Source organism: Manacus vitellinus, unplaced genomic scaffold, assembly GCF_001715985.3.
Source record: "Manacus vitellinus isolate BGI_N305 unplaced genomic scaffold, ASM171598v3 scaffold_52_pilon, whole genome shotgun sequence".
In the NCBI taxonomy this organism is placed as follows: domain Eukaryota; kingdom Metazoa; phylum Chordata; class Aves; order Passeriformes; family Pipridae; genus Manacus; species Manacus vitellinus.
The window spans coordinates 1941432-1961484 of NW_021940628.1; the positions used below are offsets into that span (position 1 = coordinate 1941432).

Sequence of the window (20053 nt, forward strand, 5' to 3'; positions counted from 1 at the left end):
CGGGAATGTCTCCTGGATTCCACAAATTTCCTTTCAAAAACAAGAATCAGAGCCCAGCTACGCCTCAAACACTCACCAGACAAGAGATTGATGTGATAATGCTTGGGAAGTTTGGGAGAAAACTTCCACTAGTGGCTGGTGGTCTCTGCTCTGCAGACCCAGGGCCTGATTGACACCCCCAATTAAACCAAGGCTTAAAAACCCCCGGGGTTTGCCAGGGCTGGTTGAGAGATATTTGAAAGGAAAAGACAGTAAAGAAACACGTCTGAACCTCAGAATAAATCCACAGATTCTGTAGGTGGGATCAATCCAGTCTCAACTCATGGAATGGCCATTTAATGGGTTACCTGGGTGGAAACAAGTTGAACCAAACATGAGAGTTTTGGTGGTTTTTTAATCAAGTTTCACAGGTTAACTCTGAAAACCTGTATTCTGTAGGTAAGCAGGCTACCAGAATTTGTTCTGAAGAGCTACCACTCAAAATCTGAACAAAATCACACTTTTCATAATTTCCTTAGGAAAATTATTTCTCAACTCAGTTTTAAGAAAGTTCTGACTTTAAGGGGCACAACAACAAGTTATGTTAGAAATAACATGTATTCTGCCTGAAATCACACCACCACCAAAAAACAACAACCCTGAAGGCCAAAAATGGAGATTATAATTACCACAAGGCTGTGTTGTACAGTTCAGTACCACACTGCAGACGCAGATGACACACCTGAGTCTTCAGAAATGAGAGAAAGATCTGCTTGGTAGTGAAAATATAATTTTATTTAACAATAGCTGCCAGCAGTATACTGGTATATCTGTAAAAGATGTTCCAGAGAGTGAAAGACACAAGCAAACTACAATAAATTGTATCAACTCTTCAAGTATTTCTGCAAACAACGCTCCAATCCTTGACGGGATCCCAATTCTGCTCCCACCTCCTCCAGAAGCGAAGTGTCAGGAGTTGGTGGCACAGGTTCTGAGGCAGATGAAATATTTTTTTTTTGTTTTTTTTTTACCACTTGGGATAAAGCCTCCTCCTGGAAAATATTAATTGGATGTGCTCAGATAGTTCTGAGTGGCAAAGAGCACAACAAAGCTGACTGTGCTTCGCCACGTTTTGTTCTGCGCCCAGATAGGCATCGGCGGGTTTGGCTCCAGCACCTTCCACTTATTCACGTCTGTGCTCCTTTGATACCAAATGCTAATTTGCTGCTTTAGCATAAAAATTTGATTACATCTCTCTTCTTATCATGGAGCTGCACGCAGCTCTCAATCTGGTCCAGACATGCCCACTGTGGAAAAAAACAGCAATTTTATGGGAAAATGCAAATGGAGGGGGGGGAAATGCTACGAGGGAGGGACTGTGTGTGTGGGACATCCACGGGGAGCAGCAGGGAAGAGCTGGACAGGGAAGCTTTGGAGAGCATGGAATTGCTCCAGAAGTTCACATGCCTCTTGTTCAACAGGCAGCTCTTCCACAGAAGGGATCTCTTGGAGAAGGAAAGCTTTGTTAAGGGGAAAAAAACCCAACACCCTACTCATGCATATATAGGATAATCTGTTCTCCCACACAAAAACAGGGTGCAGATGATGGATTTTCCCTTTGTGTTCAGGAAATACACAAGTCACCTGTTTTAATGCGAATTTAAGCATATTTCAGCTTGAGAATAAAGTAAGTTATTCAGCATGCTAATACATGCAACCAACTTGCAAACTGGAATGCCAACTTGAAAGGGTAACTGCTGTTTTTAAATTGTAGAAGGGGCTTGAAGCAGCATTTTAAATTTAAACAGGGGGCAGATTAATTGCTGTTTGATGAAATTAAAAATGCATTTAAAGATCAGATTGTAAACAAGTTGACAGAAGTCAAGAATTTACATAGTTATGAAAGGGTTTTTTTAATTAATGTGGAGCTGGTGATTGGGGCCAGATGAAAGTGCTCTGCCCACACCAGACGCTGAGCCTTCCCCCAGTGCTCTGCAGGGATCACCTCCGGAGGTGAGAGCAGCTCCTCTCCAGGACATTCCTGGGCTCTCCCGAAGCCAGGAGGGGCTGGGCAGCTCCTGCCACAACAAAAGTGTGCAGCAGGAAGCCCGAGGGACAGCGAGTGCTCTCACCCAGGACAGTTACCAGCCATCACAACCCGGGCCCCGCTGGGAGATAAGAAATGCATTAGTTACAGGCAGAGCTCTGCCTTTGTTTACAAGCTCTCAGACAACAATCGTTAAAACACTGAGGAGAACGAGCTACGATGGTTTGGAGATTGCCTAAAAAGCAGAGAGGATTTATTATCAAGTGGTGTTTAAGGAGCTGGGGATTTGTTTGCAGCAGCTGCACCCCAGAAACTGCATCCCAGAGTTTGGTGCTCACCCCCCCGGGGCCTGTGCACCACAGCAGGGCTGACCTGCTTGGAAAAGGGCTCCTAAACCTCCATCCCTACAACTGCCAAGGGCCACCTCATCTGCTTTTTTTAAAGGGGAGTTCAGAACTTTAAAGGACATGCCCACAGTCACGTTGCTTCCTACAGTTTTGTTTTTAAAGGTGAGCTATGATAGCAAAGAGCACCAAACCAGTGAGGGCTGGGGAGTTTTTTTTTTTACCCTCTATAGTCACTAAAAATGTTGTTATCTAAATAAAAAAGATTTTTTTCTAGATGTCACGTTGTAGCAAAGACTGAGCCCCTACAGAGGATTATTATGGCTGAGAAACTTTATTCAGGAGGAGAACGTGACATTAGAATACAGTGATTATTAAAAGGCTACAGTTTAGGTTTTCCTAACCAGGTCACTCTGCAGCATTTCCTTTCTGTGCCTAAACACCTCTGCAATAAATCAGAACAGGGACTAAGTGTATCTAACACAGTTGCCTTTGAAAGACAAGTAACAGGATTTACTAACTGCCTTTATATTGGAATTCTAGCTCTAGGAAGGCAAGACAAGGCACCACAAGCCATGTATACAAATATGGATCTGGTTCTCTACCTCTTCTATGTCAAACTAACTCCATGGGTATATAAAGTAGCAAAAGCAGGACGCCTGTAAAAGTCAGGCTGGTTTTCAGAAAGCCAGTGCTTACCAAAAAAATTAGTGTATAAAAGTGTTTATGTGAGCATTTTCCACGTTATTGCAGAATGTTAAATATTCCAAGAACAACCTAGCAGGAATAGCACTTTCCAGCTTCTAAAATCAGTTAAATATAAAAGTATCTTTACAAAAAAATAGGCATATAAGTCTAGCATTCTTTGGAGTTGTTTATGATGGTCTTTTAAAAATAACCTAACAGTTCACTTCATGCGTCAAACTCATTAATTTTAAACAAGAAAACTATTCCCTGGTTTAGAAATATTTGAAAATTGCTTTTAAAAAAATTGTAGTGCTATTCCTCAGCGTTGCTGTAAAAAGGTTATGTATAGTAGTGCAATGATTATGATCATGCAAAACTGCAGTCTGGGTGCACACACAAGCAAATTGGGATAAATTCAGTGGAAAGGACTGGATTCCACACACCCCCTTCTTCACTAAAGTCATCAACAGATTTCCTTTCAGGAAAAAAAAAAAAAGAACAAACCAACCTGCATACTAAAATTTAAGGCAAATGTTCTCTTTCAAGGTCACTTTAGCTTTCTTCAGGAAAGAAAGAGCATATAAAAGTTCCCCAGAGGTTCCCATTTCATGGCTCTCAGGTCATTTTGCATCACTAATCATTGCACTGCTATTCACACGTTACCAACTAGGACACTACAGGTTACATGGACTTGGTTTATGACAGAACAGGGTTTGTTTTTTTTTAAGTAAATATCACCAAAAAGACCTATACAAAACAAAGGTTCTTAACTACCAAAAAGAAACCACTTGCAATTTTTCAGGTGAACAGGTGGCAGCTTCCAATTCTGCTGTTTCCTGATGGCCAAGGGCATCCTGACAAGTATTTGTCTGCTGCAACTCAGAATTCGGGACAGAAGTAGGTGTTTGGATCTCATCAAGCTCCTGAAGACACAACTAAAAACCACCTCTGAGCTTTGAACTTCCTGCTACAGCACTCAAGCCTAAATTCAAACTTCCCTGATGCTGAGGTCCTTCAAATCCAAGTTCCACATCGAGTCCATTCTCAACCACTACTGTGACTTCAAATCCAAGAGATTTCTTTTTTCTAATTAAAAAAAAAAATAAATTCCAAATTTTCTGCAAATGGCTCTTTTGGATAATAAGTTCCCTTCTCTATGTAAATAGGATAGACAAGCAGGTACAGTTCAACGTGTCACAGGTATGACAACTGTGTACAGATCTTCTGGAAAAGCAATAAATTCCAAAATACATAAATATTCCTTGTACCATACAGCGAGACAGTGTCCTAAACCAATTCATGGACAGGGACCAAATGTTTACAGAGGAAAGCAACAGGGGCAAGGCAATCCTTCACACTGAAGAATCCAGAGTTCCCCCAGTGCAACACGACTGCACTAATGATATTCAAAGGAGGTAAGGAAAAACAAGCCTATAATTAACCCTGCAAACTTTAGGTAATTACTGTACCTGGTCTATCCACCGTAACTTTGAATAACTGCGAGTTCATGCAAAAAAAAATTGCTATATCTTATGTGGAAGGAGCAGTCTGTTAGAAGCATTGTTATGGAATATGCAGGAAGTCATCCTTCAGCAAGTGCTGATTACTTGGTGAGTCTCTTGGCTACATCACTGTAAGCTATTTCGATTTCTTTGTCTCCAGGACAGGTGTTGGTGAACTCATCCCTGCTGTAAGCATTCGTCAGGTATCTCCAGATCCCTGTCATTTCCTTGGGAATCTCAAAGTTGCGGTACTTTTTGGCCACCACCTAAAGCGAAAGAATCGGGTTATGAATTTGCATCCTTCCACTTCAAAGCACTTTTCCACTGCTGGTCACTCTCTTGTGAGGTTGTCCTTCCAAGCAGGACACTCAGAGTCATTCCTAAAGCCAGCAGAAGCTGTTCCTCAGGGATACACCCGGCCCTGGCAGCTCCCTTTGGGTTTGTCCTCAGCCAAGGAAACACTCCTGCACCCAGGCAGAAGCTGGATCTGTGGCTCCATCTGCAGTACAGAACTGACACAGATCCCTGGAGACAGGGAGAGAAACCAAACCACGGTCCTACAGACACACCTGCACTCCTCTGGTTATCCCAGGCCACCTCTTCCCGGACTTCCAACTTTTTTTTTTTAATACAATCCTTTTATTTCACATTGGGTCATTTCCTTGGTTGCACACAGGGCAGTTTTCCCTACAGGAGTGAGCAGACATCCACCTCAGCCGTCAGCTGCTCACCTGATCTCCACCTTCCCTCTTCCACCTCACTGATCTGAGCACTACAACTGACTGTGCCCACGGGGGTCAGGGCAGTCAGAGGGGTTTGGGTTCTGCCAGTTCATCCTCTGCCTACAGGTTCACACCCCCACTGAACCCAGTGCTCCAGCCCCAAAGCCCTTGTGCAAGACCCAAATCCTGCTTCAGGTACTGTTAATGCTGTAGTTAAACTTACATGGGAGTCTACAAACACTTGGAATTAGCTGGGCTCTAGAACGTCACAGAATTGGGATTAGCTGGGCTCTAGAATGTCACACAGAGTCAGAATTAGCTGGGCTCTAGAATGTCACACAGAGTCAGAATTGGCTCAGCTCTAGAATGTCCCACAACTGGAATTAGCTGGGCTCTAGAATGTCCCACAATTGGAATTAGCTGGGCTCTAGAATGTCCCACAACTGGAATTAGCTGGGCTCTAGAATGTCCCACAACTGGAATTAGCTGGGCTCTAGAATGTCACACCCTGTTGGAATTAGCTGGTCTTTAGAATGTCATACAGCTGGAATTAGTTGGGGTCTGGAATGTCCTACACAGTCAGAATTAGTTGGGCTCTAGAATGTCCCACACAGTCAGGATTAGCTGGGCTCTGGAATGTCCCACACAGTCAGGATTAGCTGGGCTCTAGAATGTCCCACAATTGGGATTAGCTGGGCTCTAGAATGTCCCACAATTGGGATTAGCTGGGCTCTGGAATGTCCCAGGCCCTCAGCCTTTTGTCCTTCATCCCCCAGCCCCCCAGGGCCCTACCTTGACGATGTGCAGCTTGGGCAGCAGGTTGCAGTCTGCCAGGGTCATCTCGTTGCCGTCCAGGAACTTGCGCGTGGACACGGGCACGTCCTCCATGCTGTTCTCGTCGATCTCGTCGGGCAGGGGCGAGTTCAGGTACTCGTCCAGTTTCTGGAGGGTTTTCAAGAGGCCACGTTCTAAGGCTGCAGAGGGAGTTTTAAGGGTGTTTTTTTTTAAGAACAAAGCAAATCCTCATTTACAATATTGATGCCAGCCACAGATCTGATAAACCCCTCACCACTGTGCTCCCCAGAACAGCCCCTACCCTGAAGGATTTGTAACCCCTGAGCAATTTTTGTGGCAGCAGCACTGCTGGATCTGGCTGGATGGTCACCAGTAACACTGGAATGGAACCAGAACCCCTTTAAATATCCCACACACTCAGGTTATTTAAAAGCTGGTTAATACACGAGTTTACACTAATTTAGAACACACTAAGACTGTCCACAAGGGTTTATTTTTGGTTTAAAAAGTGGCTTATGTCAGTTTGTTAAGACCGTGCCTAACTGGCTTAGAATTAAGAATTAGAATTGGAATTAAGCTATGCTGGGGTTTGTATACATTTAAACATAATCTGTTTAACATCACGTGCTCAGCAAAGAGCCACGACCAAACACAGAGCACCCGGGAGGTTTCTGGAATACAGCAGGTTTTGGGAATGCATCAGCAGAGGGCAGCACACCCCACAAAATCCCCAATTGTTTCTCAGCTGTTTACAAATATTTTGCATCTCCCTGTTTGAAATGCAGCACAAAGGCCTCCTTTGGTTTTCCCTCAAAGCACACTGAGGATGAAAGATTTGTACTAAACTATTTGAAGGTCCAGCTGTGAACTCTTTATCACTTATTGATCTCTGTGTTGCATCGACTGTTTTCCCTCCACGCACAAAGGTCTTAATGCTTTAAAGAAAGCAACAGGGACTAAGCTTAGCTCAGAACTCTGAATGAGAGCCCTCAGTCCTACAGAGGGCAAATAATCAAGTGCAACAGATGCACAGAAACTCAAGCAGTGGGGTATGACACAAATACTGCATGAAATTTGGTTCCAGAGTTTGGACTGGCTGTAAATATCCAATACCAGGGGTACTGACAAACCCTGCACACCCTGCTGAAATTCTGAGTGAACACTAACTGAAGTTCTCTCTCAAAGTGTTGAGATCTTTGTCTCTGACATTAAACCACAGATTGAATTCCTGAGACTCTCCCAAGGGTCCATCAACACGCAGCTGAATTTGTCATTGAGACACTTCACAGCCAAGCTGCTCTGAAAAGCACAAGCCAGTGAACCCACGTGTGCCCCCCAGGTGACCCACCTTCATTAGCTTCTGGTCTAGAGTTTTTGATAAATGCAGAAAATTTGGCAAATATATCCATCCCAGCAGTGTTGGATTCTGGATGCTTTGGTGAAAGTTTTAGGTATCTGGAAAGCAGAAAGGAGCAGATCTACAGCACATTTAGCATAATGATGATCATCATATATATTAACTAGTACAAAATGGCCCTTTTTAAAAATATCTACATAATGTAGATTTACCAGTTTATCCATTTTCAGAGTTGCTTTTGAAATGTAATATCACACACTTCCATTTAAGTTAAGATTTTAGAACCCACTTTTAAATCACTTTTCAGAAGATCACCAAAGTGTATCCCTGCTTTCTGAATCAGGCATTTGTTTCAAGCAGATAACAAACAGTTCATAGTCAGGGATCAAGCAGGTAAATAATAAAATACACTTGTCTGTTCCCTGTACACACCAAAAAAAAAAAAAAGTCTTTTTCCATTTAAATTAATATCAGCTGTTCCAGCATATTGTGGATTCCAAATCTTTTAACAAAAAAGTGAAGTCTAGTCACACTAAAAAGACAAAACAGTCTGTTAAAGGCAGTGTCTGGATTTTGCCTTTGCCTGCCAGCTGAGGAGAAGAAAGTCAACAGTTTAGGGAAAGCCTGAACACATCACAGCAGCTCCCCACTGCAGTTTATTACAAGTCAGGACTAAGTTTTGCAGAGTAGACTCATCTTCACCTGCATGGTTTGGACACCCCACCAGAACAGCCTGTGCCTGGCACCAAAAGGGAGTCACTGAGTTTGGAACTGCAGGAAGGGTGACAGGACTCCACAGAGGACAATTTAAACATAATCTTTAAGAGAAAAACAGTTCCTAATATAAAGACGAGGGAGTTGGACAGGAGAAGGTCTGACAAGCAAGAACTCCAAACTATTTTCCATGTCTTCCCTTCAGTTTATTGATGCTGAAGAACATCCTCGTTGGTGCAGGAAACCCCTGTGAGAATAGTGTTTATCTAAGGGGACAAATCACCATTTTAACACTTACTTGGGTGGAGCCAAAACATCTTCCAGGAACTCTTCAATCTTATTCACATCTGTTCTCACTTCCCCATTGTATGTGATGAAGGGGGGGTGAGTGCCTGGAGCCAAATTTTGAAGGTCTGCTGGTTTTCTAGGGTGAAATACAAACCAATAGCAGAGTGAGCAGGGGACACCCATTCCACTGCCACAACCACAAAAGCCAGAGCTTTTCACATCCTTATGGCTTTAAAAAAAGATATCACCAGTTTTCTTTTTAAAAAGTGAGTTTACAACCTGATTAGCATTTTGAATATACTTCATAACAATTTAAAACACTTAAAGCCAACTGCTTCCTCCTACCTCTGGCTGTGTTTATTCTCAAATCAATACAATGTTGACTAGCAGGGGGATATATATACACACACACAAACACACTCTCTCTTTCCCAAGCTCTGCAGACCAGTTTATATATAGCATAATCTGTGCTCAGTGATAATCCTCCCCCCTTCACACAGACCTGCTCTGGAAATGAGCAACTCTGATACAGAGCAGTGTGTACAAACCATTTATCACGTGCCCAGGGAATCTGGTTTAGACAAACTGACAGATGCTTAAACATCACGTTTAAAATTATGCTGAAGGTTTCATCCAGTAAAAGAACTATTTACAAATAAGAGTAGCACACCTGGGAGAGGAATCCTGGACATTAGTGTGAGTAGACACAAGAGAAACAGCAGCAAGATAAAATGCACATTTCTAACTTGTATGTCAGTTTTGGCAGCACATCTCACTGCTCACTCCAGCTCCATGCTCAGTAATCCCTATCCAGCTAAGCCACTCTATTTTATAAGCAATTGGCTTCTCTCTCCTCTGGCTGTGCCTTGATGCTGCAGTGACAAGGCCCAGCTCCACAGGCATTCCTTTAAAGCCTGTGTGCCAGCTGGGCACACCCCCAGCTCCCTGTCACCCCAAAACACCCAACTTACCCTTCATGCCAAGCTCTCCCCTCTGCCCTGTCAGCAGAGTCAGATTTAAAGCCGAAATCAATAATGAGATGTGGATCCATCACAAGCTATAAAATCCAAAGCACCATCTAAGGAGCTGCAGCTGATTTCCCCAGTAAATCACCTGGGCATTAGTTGGTCCCACACCAGTGGCAGCAGAAACAGAATTAAGAACTGCCTGGCACTTGTGCAGCAGCACCACTCGAGCCTCCCCTGGTGAGGGCACTGACTGCAGCCCCAGGACAACTGCTCAGAGGACACAGTCTGACTTCCCCATGTCCACGTTTCAGAGGACAGGCTGCAGTTCCCAGTCCCTGCACCACCCCTGTGGCTGACACCCAACCATTCCCACAGGTTGAGCCACCACTGCAGTGACATTTGCCAGGCTGGGCAGAGCAGCCCGACCACCCCCTCCTGCTGCCCCAGCACCAACAGCCACCAGTGCCCCAGCAGAGAGGATGCCAAGGTAAAGCTGCCCCTTGGTTACTGGTTGAACTAATGCAAACTGGACCATGACCCTTGGACTGGGTCTGTGCCCTGCACGACGTGGCCACGTCTCCGAGCCAGCCCCAGGCACTGGATTTCCAGGAACTGGATCTGCAGCTCAGGAAATCCTCCTGGCTGTGCTGGGCAGGGAAAGCACATCAGGAACATCCACACACAGCCATGGGGGGCAGCACCAGAAAGCTTTCAGGGCTTTCAGGGGCACTCTGGAAACTAAGCCCAGTTTCCAAGTCCATCCTGTATATAAACATGGGTTTCCATTTCTCACAAAAGGAAGATCCCCTGCCAGAATTTCATGTCCTGCCCACTGCTGATCCTCTCACAGTGCCAAAGTGTACTTACCTGGCACTACATGTGGGACTGAATGAGAAAACTGATTTTCATACTTTAGAATATTATAGACACTGCATTAAGCCAGGTGACAGAAGTCTTATTAATACAGGAATTCAACTATTTTCAATTTTTAACCTTCAGAGAAGTTATTTCTCACTAATAGTTGCCATCACTCTCTCACTTTTAGGATTTAAAGTCTGTCATTGGTTAATGCTTTAAGTAGCTTAACACTTCATTTAAATACAGCTTTGTAACTCCCAACAATTACAGGAAGTCCTAGTGGCTCACTTCCAATTTTGCATGTTAGAGAGATAAAATTCCTCAAAAGGAATGTTATTTTAAAAACAAACACAGGCAAGACCACCGGATTTGCAACAATACTATCAAAGGCAAGGCTTTAGTTCAGAAGCAGACTGGTCTGAGGAACTAACCAAAAAAGTGTTCCAAAGAACCAGAGTGCACCTCAGGGACCCCAGAGCAATTTATTAATCCAGCCAGACCACCTCTATCTTGGAAGAAAAAGAAAGCAGAGATTAACATCCCCCAGCCAAGGCCCAAACATCACACAGGGTTTAACTTCCAGTTTGCTTCTCTTGCCAGGAGATCACAAACAAACCCTGGTTTACCACAGAGGAGCCACAGCCTTTAGAGCAGCAGTACACAGGAATATCCTTAAAAGGCTGACAGTACAAATTCCCTTAACAGCCAAACAAGAAGGCAATTAAAAATACTACAGTGAAGTTTTACTTCAGAGATAAAACTGGAGAGCTTAAAAAGAAAAAAGCCAAACTAAAATTAAAAAAAAAATCCACCTTGAATAACCACTCCAAACAATTCCATGATGGTTTGTACCTGCCCCAAACTTTACCAGGGTTTTTGGAGGCAGGGCCACATAATTAAGGATCTGGCTGTCACTGCCTCATTAAGTGGGCAGGTTCTTTAACACCAGGTACAAACATTTCCTGGCTTTGCCACAAACCAGAATGGCAATGAGCATGCAGATCATTTCTTGGAGATCAGACAAAATCCAGCCCCCAAATGTAGTGTGATTTATAAATGACACATGTACTGCAAGGAGTGGGGAGGAAAAAAATCAGCAATAACCCCCCTGTGCCCAGTTCCACAGCAGTTTTCACACTGCTTGAGGTGGATTCACCTTTTAATATTTCCTAATGTTGTTATTTAAACTTTGTCTGTCAACATAACTGTGAAACCACCCCAGTGAGATGTTTAAAAGGGGATTTCAGATCTCAGCTGAAGGCCTGGGGTGTTGGTCCAGGCCCCACAAATGGTTTCTGTGCTGCAGCTCTGCTCTGGCCACCAGAACAAGTCAGAGCTCTGAAATGCTGCTGCTGCTGAGAAGGGGAAGAATAAAGGCTCTGTCTGCCCAAACAGAAGCAAGAGATGCACAGTTCCTTGGGAAGGGTGGGATGTGCCACTTGGTTTGCCCATGTGCATATTTTTGGGTGTGTCAAGAGTAGAACTAAGAACTGCAAAAGGTTCTTTTGTTGGCACAGTGTGATGGGCAGTGCAGCTACTGGAGGGGAAAAATACCCAGCACAGAGTCAGCCAAGCCAGGCTCAGTTTTTCCAGTGTCCCAAGTTCCCCACTGGTGAACTTTTGTACCCAACCATGACCTTTTAAGCCTCACAAACAGACAGAACTGGCCTTGCTGCTGTGCACAAACGATGTCATGAGGCAGAGACGTGGTTTGCAAGTAGAGCCTTTTTTTTTTTTGCTAAGAAAATAAATTCAGATGCTTAAAACAATTACTACTGTGCTCTTCAACAAGAGCTTTTAGCAGGAACAAAAAGCAGAGAAGATAATTGAATTAATAATGTGCTTGAAAAGCAGTTTCTTTTGACAATATTAGAAGTATTAAGGCAACATCTAACACCTGTTATCACTCTGGTAATAACAAGGGAAAGCAATCCCATCTGGTACCAAACACTTCCTATTGAGCAGGTAGCTGGATTTGACATGCTGCTGTTCTTCAACTGGATATTGGTCACTCCAGAGTGCTGAAGTTGTATTTACTGAAGTCTAAAAGGAATTAAGTTTGTATCAACATCTATTAAAAAATGTGAATTAGCTTCAGTGGTCCTTTGTTTCCTTTACCAGAAGATGCCCCCAGTGCACAACAAAGAGGTAGTTTATTTGACCTATTCCTCTCTGCACTTCCTTAATTTTGCATTTTCTCCTCCCCAGTATTTAAAAAACCCCAAACCCAAATCTGAAAGAAAGCTCTCCTTGTGTAGGGAAGGTCAACTTTAAACATCTGCAACCAATTTCTATGCTACAAGTTACTCTTACACCCCATTCCCCCATCCAATTAACTCCAAGTTGCCAAAGGGACACAAGTAAAGCCAATTTATCAGGCATATTTGGCATTTTAATGATATCTCTGACTGGTTCAGCAGTAAAAATGCTTCCAAGCCTAAAACATGTCTTTCCACCTTCCTCTCATCCCCCCACCCCAATAAGTGCAGTAAGTTAAATAACACCATCATTAAAGGAAGCCCAAAGCTACAGACAGTTCAGGAGCACAAGTTCTGCTCCTGAGGTTCCCCCAGCCACAGCTGGGAGATGTGCTCCAGTTGCTTTGTGGTCCTGGCAGCAACAAGATTTGCAGAGGCCAGAAAAGGTCTTTGAGCAGCTACAGATGCTCACACAGCCCACAAAAGCTGCTTTCTCCTCCTGCCTCAGCCCCACCACACATGGAAGTCTTTAACACCCCTTGCCAGCCCTGAAGCAGCAACTCCAGTGATTTTTTTTTTTAAATCCAAACAAACCACCTCCTTCAAAAAATAAAAAAATAAAAATTAAGAGGTTAAGTCCAGCAGGGTGATTTCTGCCTTATATGTTGGGTTCAGAGGAGACCAGGGTGTTATTTCCATTGGTTTCATTCCTGACAATCAGGGTTGGAAGCACTGGCAGCCTCCCCCCTCTGTCTGTAGCTCAGTGACCAACATTGTATTACATTAGTGCTGGGAAAACATTACTTCACACCAAAAGCAAACACAAAAGACTCTGCTGAATTTAGCATTGCCACTTTAAAAAAAAAAAAAAAAAAGAACACCCAATTTTAGGAAATTAAGACTCCTGGATTCACTTCTCACCTTTCTTACCCACTGAAGGATTGGGTTTTTAAGTGGAAAAGCTGCTTTTTAAGTGACACACAGCACTGCACAGAGGCAGAATATTCCACATTTTATTCCTACCCATTTCACACGTATTTACCACCAGGGCAGATATTTTCCCGTTGTTTTCATTATTTTTATTATTGCAAAATAAGCAAAATTATCTTAAAGTCTTGAAGAAAAGGAGGAGGGTGCACATTATTTGTGACAGTTATCCAATAAGCACTGGAGATCTGACCAAAACAGCAGTTTTCACTTGATGTGAAGTTACTAAAGTAAGATTCAATATTCAGTTATAAAATTTATATATAAGTTATAATATTCATGTTAAGTTTTCCAGGAGCATCACTGAACAAATTCAAGAGGAATTACCAGACCCCTTCTTTTTGGCTACAGACACTTATCAATAACCACCAATGGATGCACCATTTCAATCAGTATTTGAGGACAGATTTTTCTTTTTAATTGCAGGGAATCAGCCCCTCAAAGCTTTGTTACACCAAGTGCACTGCACTGCCCCATAAATCCAGTATTTCTTACCTCTTCAGGTCGACTGTTGTGACACTGAACACCACTCCCTTCAGCCAAAGGATCATGAACAGCCTCTGGGAAAAAGGGCAGTTTCCTATGCTTTCCCCATCACTGCCAGCCTGCAGGAGAGAACACACCTGGATCAGGGGGAGAACACACCTGGATCAGGGGGAGAACACACCTGGATCAGGGGGAGAACACACCTGGATCAGGGGGGAGAACACACCTGGATCAGGGGGAGAACACACCTGGATCAGGGGGGAGAACACACCTGGATCAGGGGGGAGAGCACACCTGGATCAGGGGGGAGAGCACACCTGGATCAGGGGGGAGAACACACCTGGATCAGGGGTAGGACACACAGGGATCAGGGGTAGAACACACCTGGATCAGGGGTAGGACACACCTGGATCAGGGGTAGGACACACCTGGATCAGGGGTAGGACACACAGGGATCAGGGGTAGGACACACAGGGATCAGGGGGAGAACACACCTGGATCAGGGGTAGGACACACAGGGATCAGGGGGTAGAACACAGGGATTAGGGGTAGAACACACAGGGATCAGGGGGTAGAACACACAGGGATCAGGGGGTAGAACACAGCAGGGATCAGGGGGTAGAACACAGCAGGGATCAGGGAGTAGAACACAGCAGGGATCAGGGGGTAGATCAGGGGGTAGAACACAGCAGGGATCAGGGGGTAGGACACACAGGGATCAGGGGGTAGGACACACAGGGGATCAGGGGTAGGGGACAACAGGGATCAGGGGGTAGGGGACACAGGGATCAGGGGGTAGGGGACACAGGGATCAGGGGGTAGGGGACACAGGGATCAGGGGGTAGAACGGGGCCATCTCCACGTGCTCACAGTTACTGAAGGGTTTTAGTGAAAGGCAAACCAAACAGCAACTGAAATCTGCACTTTTATGAAGCCAGGTAACCCATTTACTTGCCATGTCCTCATGAAATGTGCCCAAACAATATTTCAGTCAACACAAGCTCTGTCTCACTGAAGATGATCCAACTGCCCCGGCAGCTGAACATCTTCCTCTGAGCAGCCACACCTTTTGATGGCAGTTTCCCAACACCAATATTGTTCTTTGCTCTTTATTATCCTTTTTTCCTTCTTCTCCAAGGCACTGCTAATTCACTGGAGTCCTCTTCCAGTTCCCTGCTCCTGTCAGCCCCTGTGCAGTGCTCCAGGGAGCCAACTGCACCCAGGAACTGAGAACCTTTATTGTACTGCAGGTGTTGGGAGGAAAGACATAACTGTGAGTACATAGAGACTTCACTGACAATTAAGTAATATCCCAAACCCATTTTTTTATAGACAATTCATCAATAAGTCTTTGTCCTGCCCCAACAAAGGGCCATTAGACAGCAGCAGGAGCCCCCCAGGGCAGGCAGTGATGGCATGGATCTCATGATTGCTCTGACAACATGGATGTATTGCTGAGCTGGAAAATCTGAGTGTGCAGTGGGCAGGGATCAGGCACTGGAAACCTTGAATCTTGTTATAAAATTCAATCCTCTGAAGAGAAAACTGGCTCAGCAGTTAAAGCAGCCACATATGTCAGATCTTAACATGTACTTTATATCAGATGAGTTTCAATGGATTTTGCTTATTGTTTATTAGAGTCCTTCCAAGAGTAATTTTAATGAGCACAACTCTCAAAACCTGGCCAATTATTTCATCATCACAGTGGGGAGAATGAAGAAAGACTTTGTAAATTAAGAGCAACAGCAGGATTTTCAAAGACCAGGAAAACATTAAGTTTTTCAATGAAACTGTCTTAAATTCAGAAAGCTTTTATTTATTTATTTTTTTTGAAAACTCATGTTGCCTTTGCAGGTGAGGCTGAGTCTACTTTAATAGTTGTCAATAAATACCAGGACATGAGGATTCAAACTCATTTCTGTTCCTGCAGCTTATGGACTCATTTCTACAAGTGTCCCTCCTGTCAGCTCTGACTCTCCTTCCCTACACTTTGTTGTGGACAACAGACAGAGCTGTTTTCCTTCAAACCTTTATCAGTGTCATTAATGAAGACCTGAAAGAAAAAGGAGGTTGTCTTTCTGCCATAAATTACTAATTGCCTCCTTTATCTTTGGAAAGTAAAGCATAAAACTTGTAGCAGATTAATGATTGTCTTAAAAGCTGCCATGAGACTTCTCATGCTCAGGAAAACAAATTCCAAAAGCATCTCAGAAAGGATAAAACAGAGTCCCTTTGGTTACTCTGCTCTACAGAAGCTCAGCCCACACCTCACAACAGGTAGGGGTAGCTGTTGTAAAGGTTCCAGCTCCATGGATTTGTGTGTTCCCACCTCAGCAGACACTTCCACGAGGGATGACTTCACTCTGCACTGCCTGTCCAGCAGCTGTGTTTTATGGATGTTAATAATTAACCACACTGCTGTCCTGCAGATAGCAGGGTGCATTTCAGCAATTCCCACCACAGTCACATTGCTGTGTTTACACTGAACAGACATTATAGATTTATACTCATCTACCTTTTTTTTTTCCTTTGCCACGTGTAAGATCTTATCTACCTTTGAAAAAAAGACAACACTTCATCCCATCTAAGGAAAATATACATTTTGTACTGCCCAGGCTAATCCAGATTTTGAAGCAGAAGCAATTCTTTGAGAAATTATCTCGATCTTCAAGTTTTATGGGAACTTCAACCAAGGTACTCAGAGCAAAGTCTCTGAGGTTACACCCCAGTAACAGCACATGCTCTGTGCCCCCATCCCATTGAGCTTTACCTCACTTGGCCCACTGGAACCCAAAGCAAAGCTACTTTAAAATCACTGAACTGAACAGAAAAGTGTTTAAAAATTCAGGCACAGCACTGAGCTGTGGCTTTCATTCAGGTCCATCCTCCTCAGCCAAAGTCAAAGTGGCCAGTGAGGACCAAAAAAGGTCAAATGCATTTATGGTGCAGAGCCAACTTGTCCCGAAACTTTCCTTCTCTCCCAATGCAAGTTTAACATTCAAAATTAACAAACAACGAAGAGCATCTGCTTTTGTTTAGGCAAGACAGGCTTTTTGGATGATTTGACTCAGAAATAAAGGATTATAGCCCAATATCATCCAGTGCCACGACCAAAAGCTGCTGCACTTTCAGAGCTGCAGCTGAGCAGCAGAGCCGAGCACGGCCTCTGTCTCCAGTCAAACGTTTGTCCCACTTCTGCTCCAAAAAGTCCCAAGTTATTCTGAGCACACACTGGAAAAGGAATGCACTCAGAATGCCAAGAAACTTTTGGCTCCAGTGCTCTTGAGCTGAGGAATTCTGCTCTGTAACTGTTTGCAGAGGCCCGTTTTCTGTCCCCTGTTTGCTGCAGCCCCTCAGCCCGAGCAGCTCCGTGCTGGGACAGCACTCGGACCCTCAGGATCCCTCAGGATCCCTCAGGACCTTCTCACAGGCTCACCAGCCTGGGGGATGTTCCTGCAAGACTCTCATTTTCTCCACTGGAACAGAGCTGTGCTGGCAGTGAACTCTAAACCTTTCAGTATTGCAGGAATATCCTGGAATTCCACACAACCTGTGGTGCAGGGGGTTAATCACGTAACAGTTGTGCTTGAGCCCACTACTAGAAGGCAGAAAGTTGTCATGGCCTTGTCTTTTAATCCAGGCCATAATAGTCCAGGATATCTTCAGTGTCTAATCCTCATCACCATCACAGTAAATATTAAACACTGACTTCTTTACACTAATGTCAGCCTAGAGTATTGTTAATTCAACAAGGTTATGCTCATTCTATACTGAGAAGCTTTGAGGTTTTATTTCAAATTCCTTCCAAAACCAGTCTAAAAATCTCAATCACTAAATCATGCCAACCTGCCCACAATTAGGCTAATTTTTCAGTTCTGCCATTGCCCACTGAAGGATATACACTCAAGAACTTCATCATGTATCTGTGTTTCTCTGCCAGGTTTTCACCAGTAGGGATTAGGATCAGGCAGAAGAAAGTGCCACACATCCCACAGGAAGCAAACAGGGCCTTTTACCTCGTGTGTTACCCTCGACAAGCTGCCTGTAACTAAAAAACTTCCAAAAAGGGTGCAAACCCGACCTCGTTAATTGTAAGATGTGGCACAGAAGGAGCTGAGCAAAACCACAGCAGGGCACTCACCCCCCAGTGTCACATGATAAACAAACAAAGCTGCTTTTAAAGGAAACTTAAATAAGAAAGTAAGTTCCAATAAGAAGGAGAGAGTTACAAGGCAGTAAAACAAACCAGTCTGCTCACTGAGAAGTCCCCCTGGTTTATCACAGCCACAGTAAAACTACTGGCAACTCCCAATGCCAGGCAGCTCAGCCCAGGGAAGAGTGCCAGAGACTGGGAAAGGGAAAAAAAAAACAGAAAAAAATCTACTTATCCCACTGTCTGGAAGTCTGAGTTGAGCTGATCCAGCCCAGGAAGTCACCTCCTCCCTTTCTCTTCCCCTGGAGTAGTGATTTCATTCAAAAGAGATTGTTTTTCCAAAAAAAAAACCCAAAAAACAAACCCCCAGAGAGTACAAGTAAAAATACATCCGTTTAAGTGGCTAAACAAGCTAAGTGAAGGAAAAAAAAAATCCCTTTGTATTGTGAAATGTTTGTCTTTGCAGCTGCATAAAAATGAACCTGACTCCTCATTTTAGATGTATCTCATAGAATGCTTTTCACCAGAGACAACTACTGGAGCCATTTGATTACCCCACCAAGGAAGTCCCCACTCCCCCAGCTAAGAAATCTGCCCTCTGCAAAGTCTGGAAGAATAATGTTCCACTAATAAACAGACTGGGGAACAGACAACTAAATGAGAGGGGATATTCAAATTTAGAACTCAAAAATCTTGAAATATGCCTCAGTTTTAACAATAATAAAAAAAAAAACCTGCTGAGAAAACTGCATGAGCAAACCAGAGTGATGCAAACCCATGGCCTCAAACCAGCAGATAACAATCAGCCTTGCATGTTTAATGAGCAGTAAGCTCATTCAAAAACTGAGTAATTAATAATAATCCTATAAGGATTACTGTTTTGAGAGGAAATGGTTTAAGGTAACAAAGTGATTCAAGTGCAGAACCTGCAGCAATTCAAAACTCCTGAGATAAAGGACTAGAGAATACAGAAAGGAGTGGTTTGATGTTCCACACATGAAATACTGAAAAGGGGCTGGTACTGTCTGTCCAAATCCTTGCAGGCTCTGCCAAGCTGAATAAACAGGATTGTGTGCTGCTCATTGAGGGGTTTTCAGATAAGATGTAAAGAGTGACACCCACAGAAGGATGTGCCAGTGTTTGATGGCACAGCAACCAAACACCTCCCTAGGGAGCTGCTGTTCCAGCTGGGGATGGAGGAGCTCTGGGATGTTCTGGGCAAACATTCCCCCTGCAAACCAAACCATCTCAGAGGGTCCCAGTGTCCCAAACACTGATGAAGCATCAGTCAAAGAATAAACCAGGTGACAAGGCAGTGAGGGGAGAGAGCAGGAGCACAGGAGGGTCTGCAGCACATGGTGTTCAATCCCTGCTCACCCTCTCAGGTCTGTGGTTTGAGGAAGGAGCTGCTTTGTGTTTTCACAGCAGGAACAGGTCAGGGAGCAAGGGAGACTCAGGCCCTGAATGGTGATGCCACCAAATCTGGTCCAACCAGCTTTGTCCTGAGGGATGACAAGCCCACACTTCTGCCTGTCACTCACCTTCCCTCTCAGCTCACCCTCTGCCCCTCCAGGACAGGGCACAGCTGGTGCCACAGTTCCCATGGGAAAGCCTTTCCCTCTGAGAGGTTCCTTGTGCCACCAGGCACATTGAGCATGGAAGGGACACTTCCACACACACCCAGGAGTGGCACAGTGCAGCAAACAGGCCTGACACTGCTGACAGCTCAAAGAAGTTTCCTGGCCCAATAAACAGAACCAGGAAAGGTCAGAACCCCAAAACCACATCCTGCAAAAGAGTCAGAGTATCAGAAGGACTTTTGTGGCATGTGTAACACAGATCAAACATTTCATTGCTGGTACTGGAAACCCACAGACAGTAGCAGCAGCACAGACAGGAACTTAAAACACTCATTTTCATTGACTTCACAGCACTGATGGAGAGCAAGGAACACTGACTCCAACCCCA

At 44.2% G+C, this 20053-nt stretch overlaps 1 protein-coding gene across 1 annotated transcript in view; it reads right to left on the reverse strand.

Moving 5' to 3' along the window:
* Window positions 1-756: 756 nt before the first annotated feature.
* The window catches only part of CLIC4 (chloride intracellular channel 4), a 29544-nt gene continuing 10247 nt past the window's right edge, over window positions 757-20053 (reverse strand). The window contains exons 2-6 of the mRNA XM_018081363.2: window positions 13942-14051; window positions 8446-8571; window positions 7425-7531; window positions 6074-6255; window positions 757-4825 (exon numbers count right to left, since the gene is read on the reverse strand). Coding sequence (XP_017936852.1) covers window positions 4661-4825; window positions 6074-6255; window positions 7425-7531; window positions 8446-8571; window positions 13942-14051 — 690 coding nt within the window. The 3' untranslated portion in view covers window positions 757-4660. The remainder of the gene's footprint in view (window positions 4826-6073; window positions 6256-7424; window positions 7532-8445; window positions 8572-13941; window positions 14052-20053) is intronic.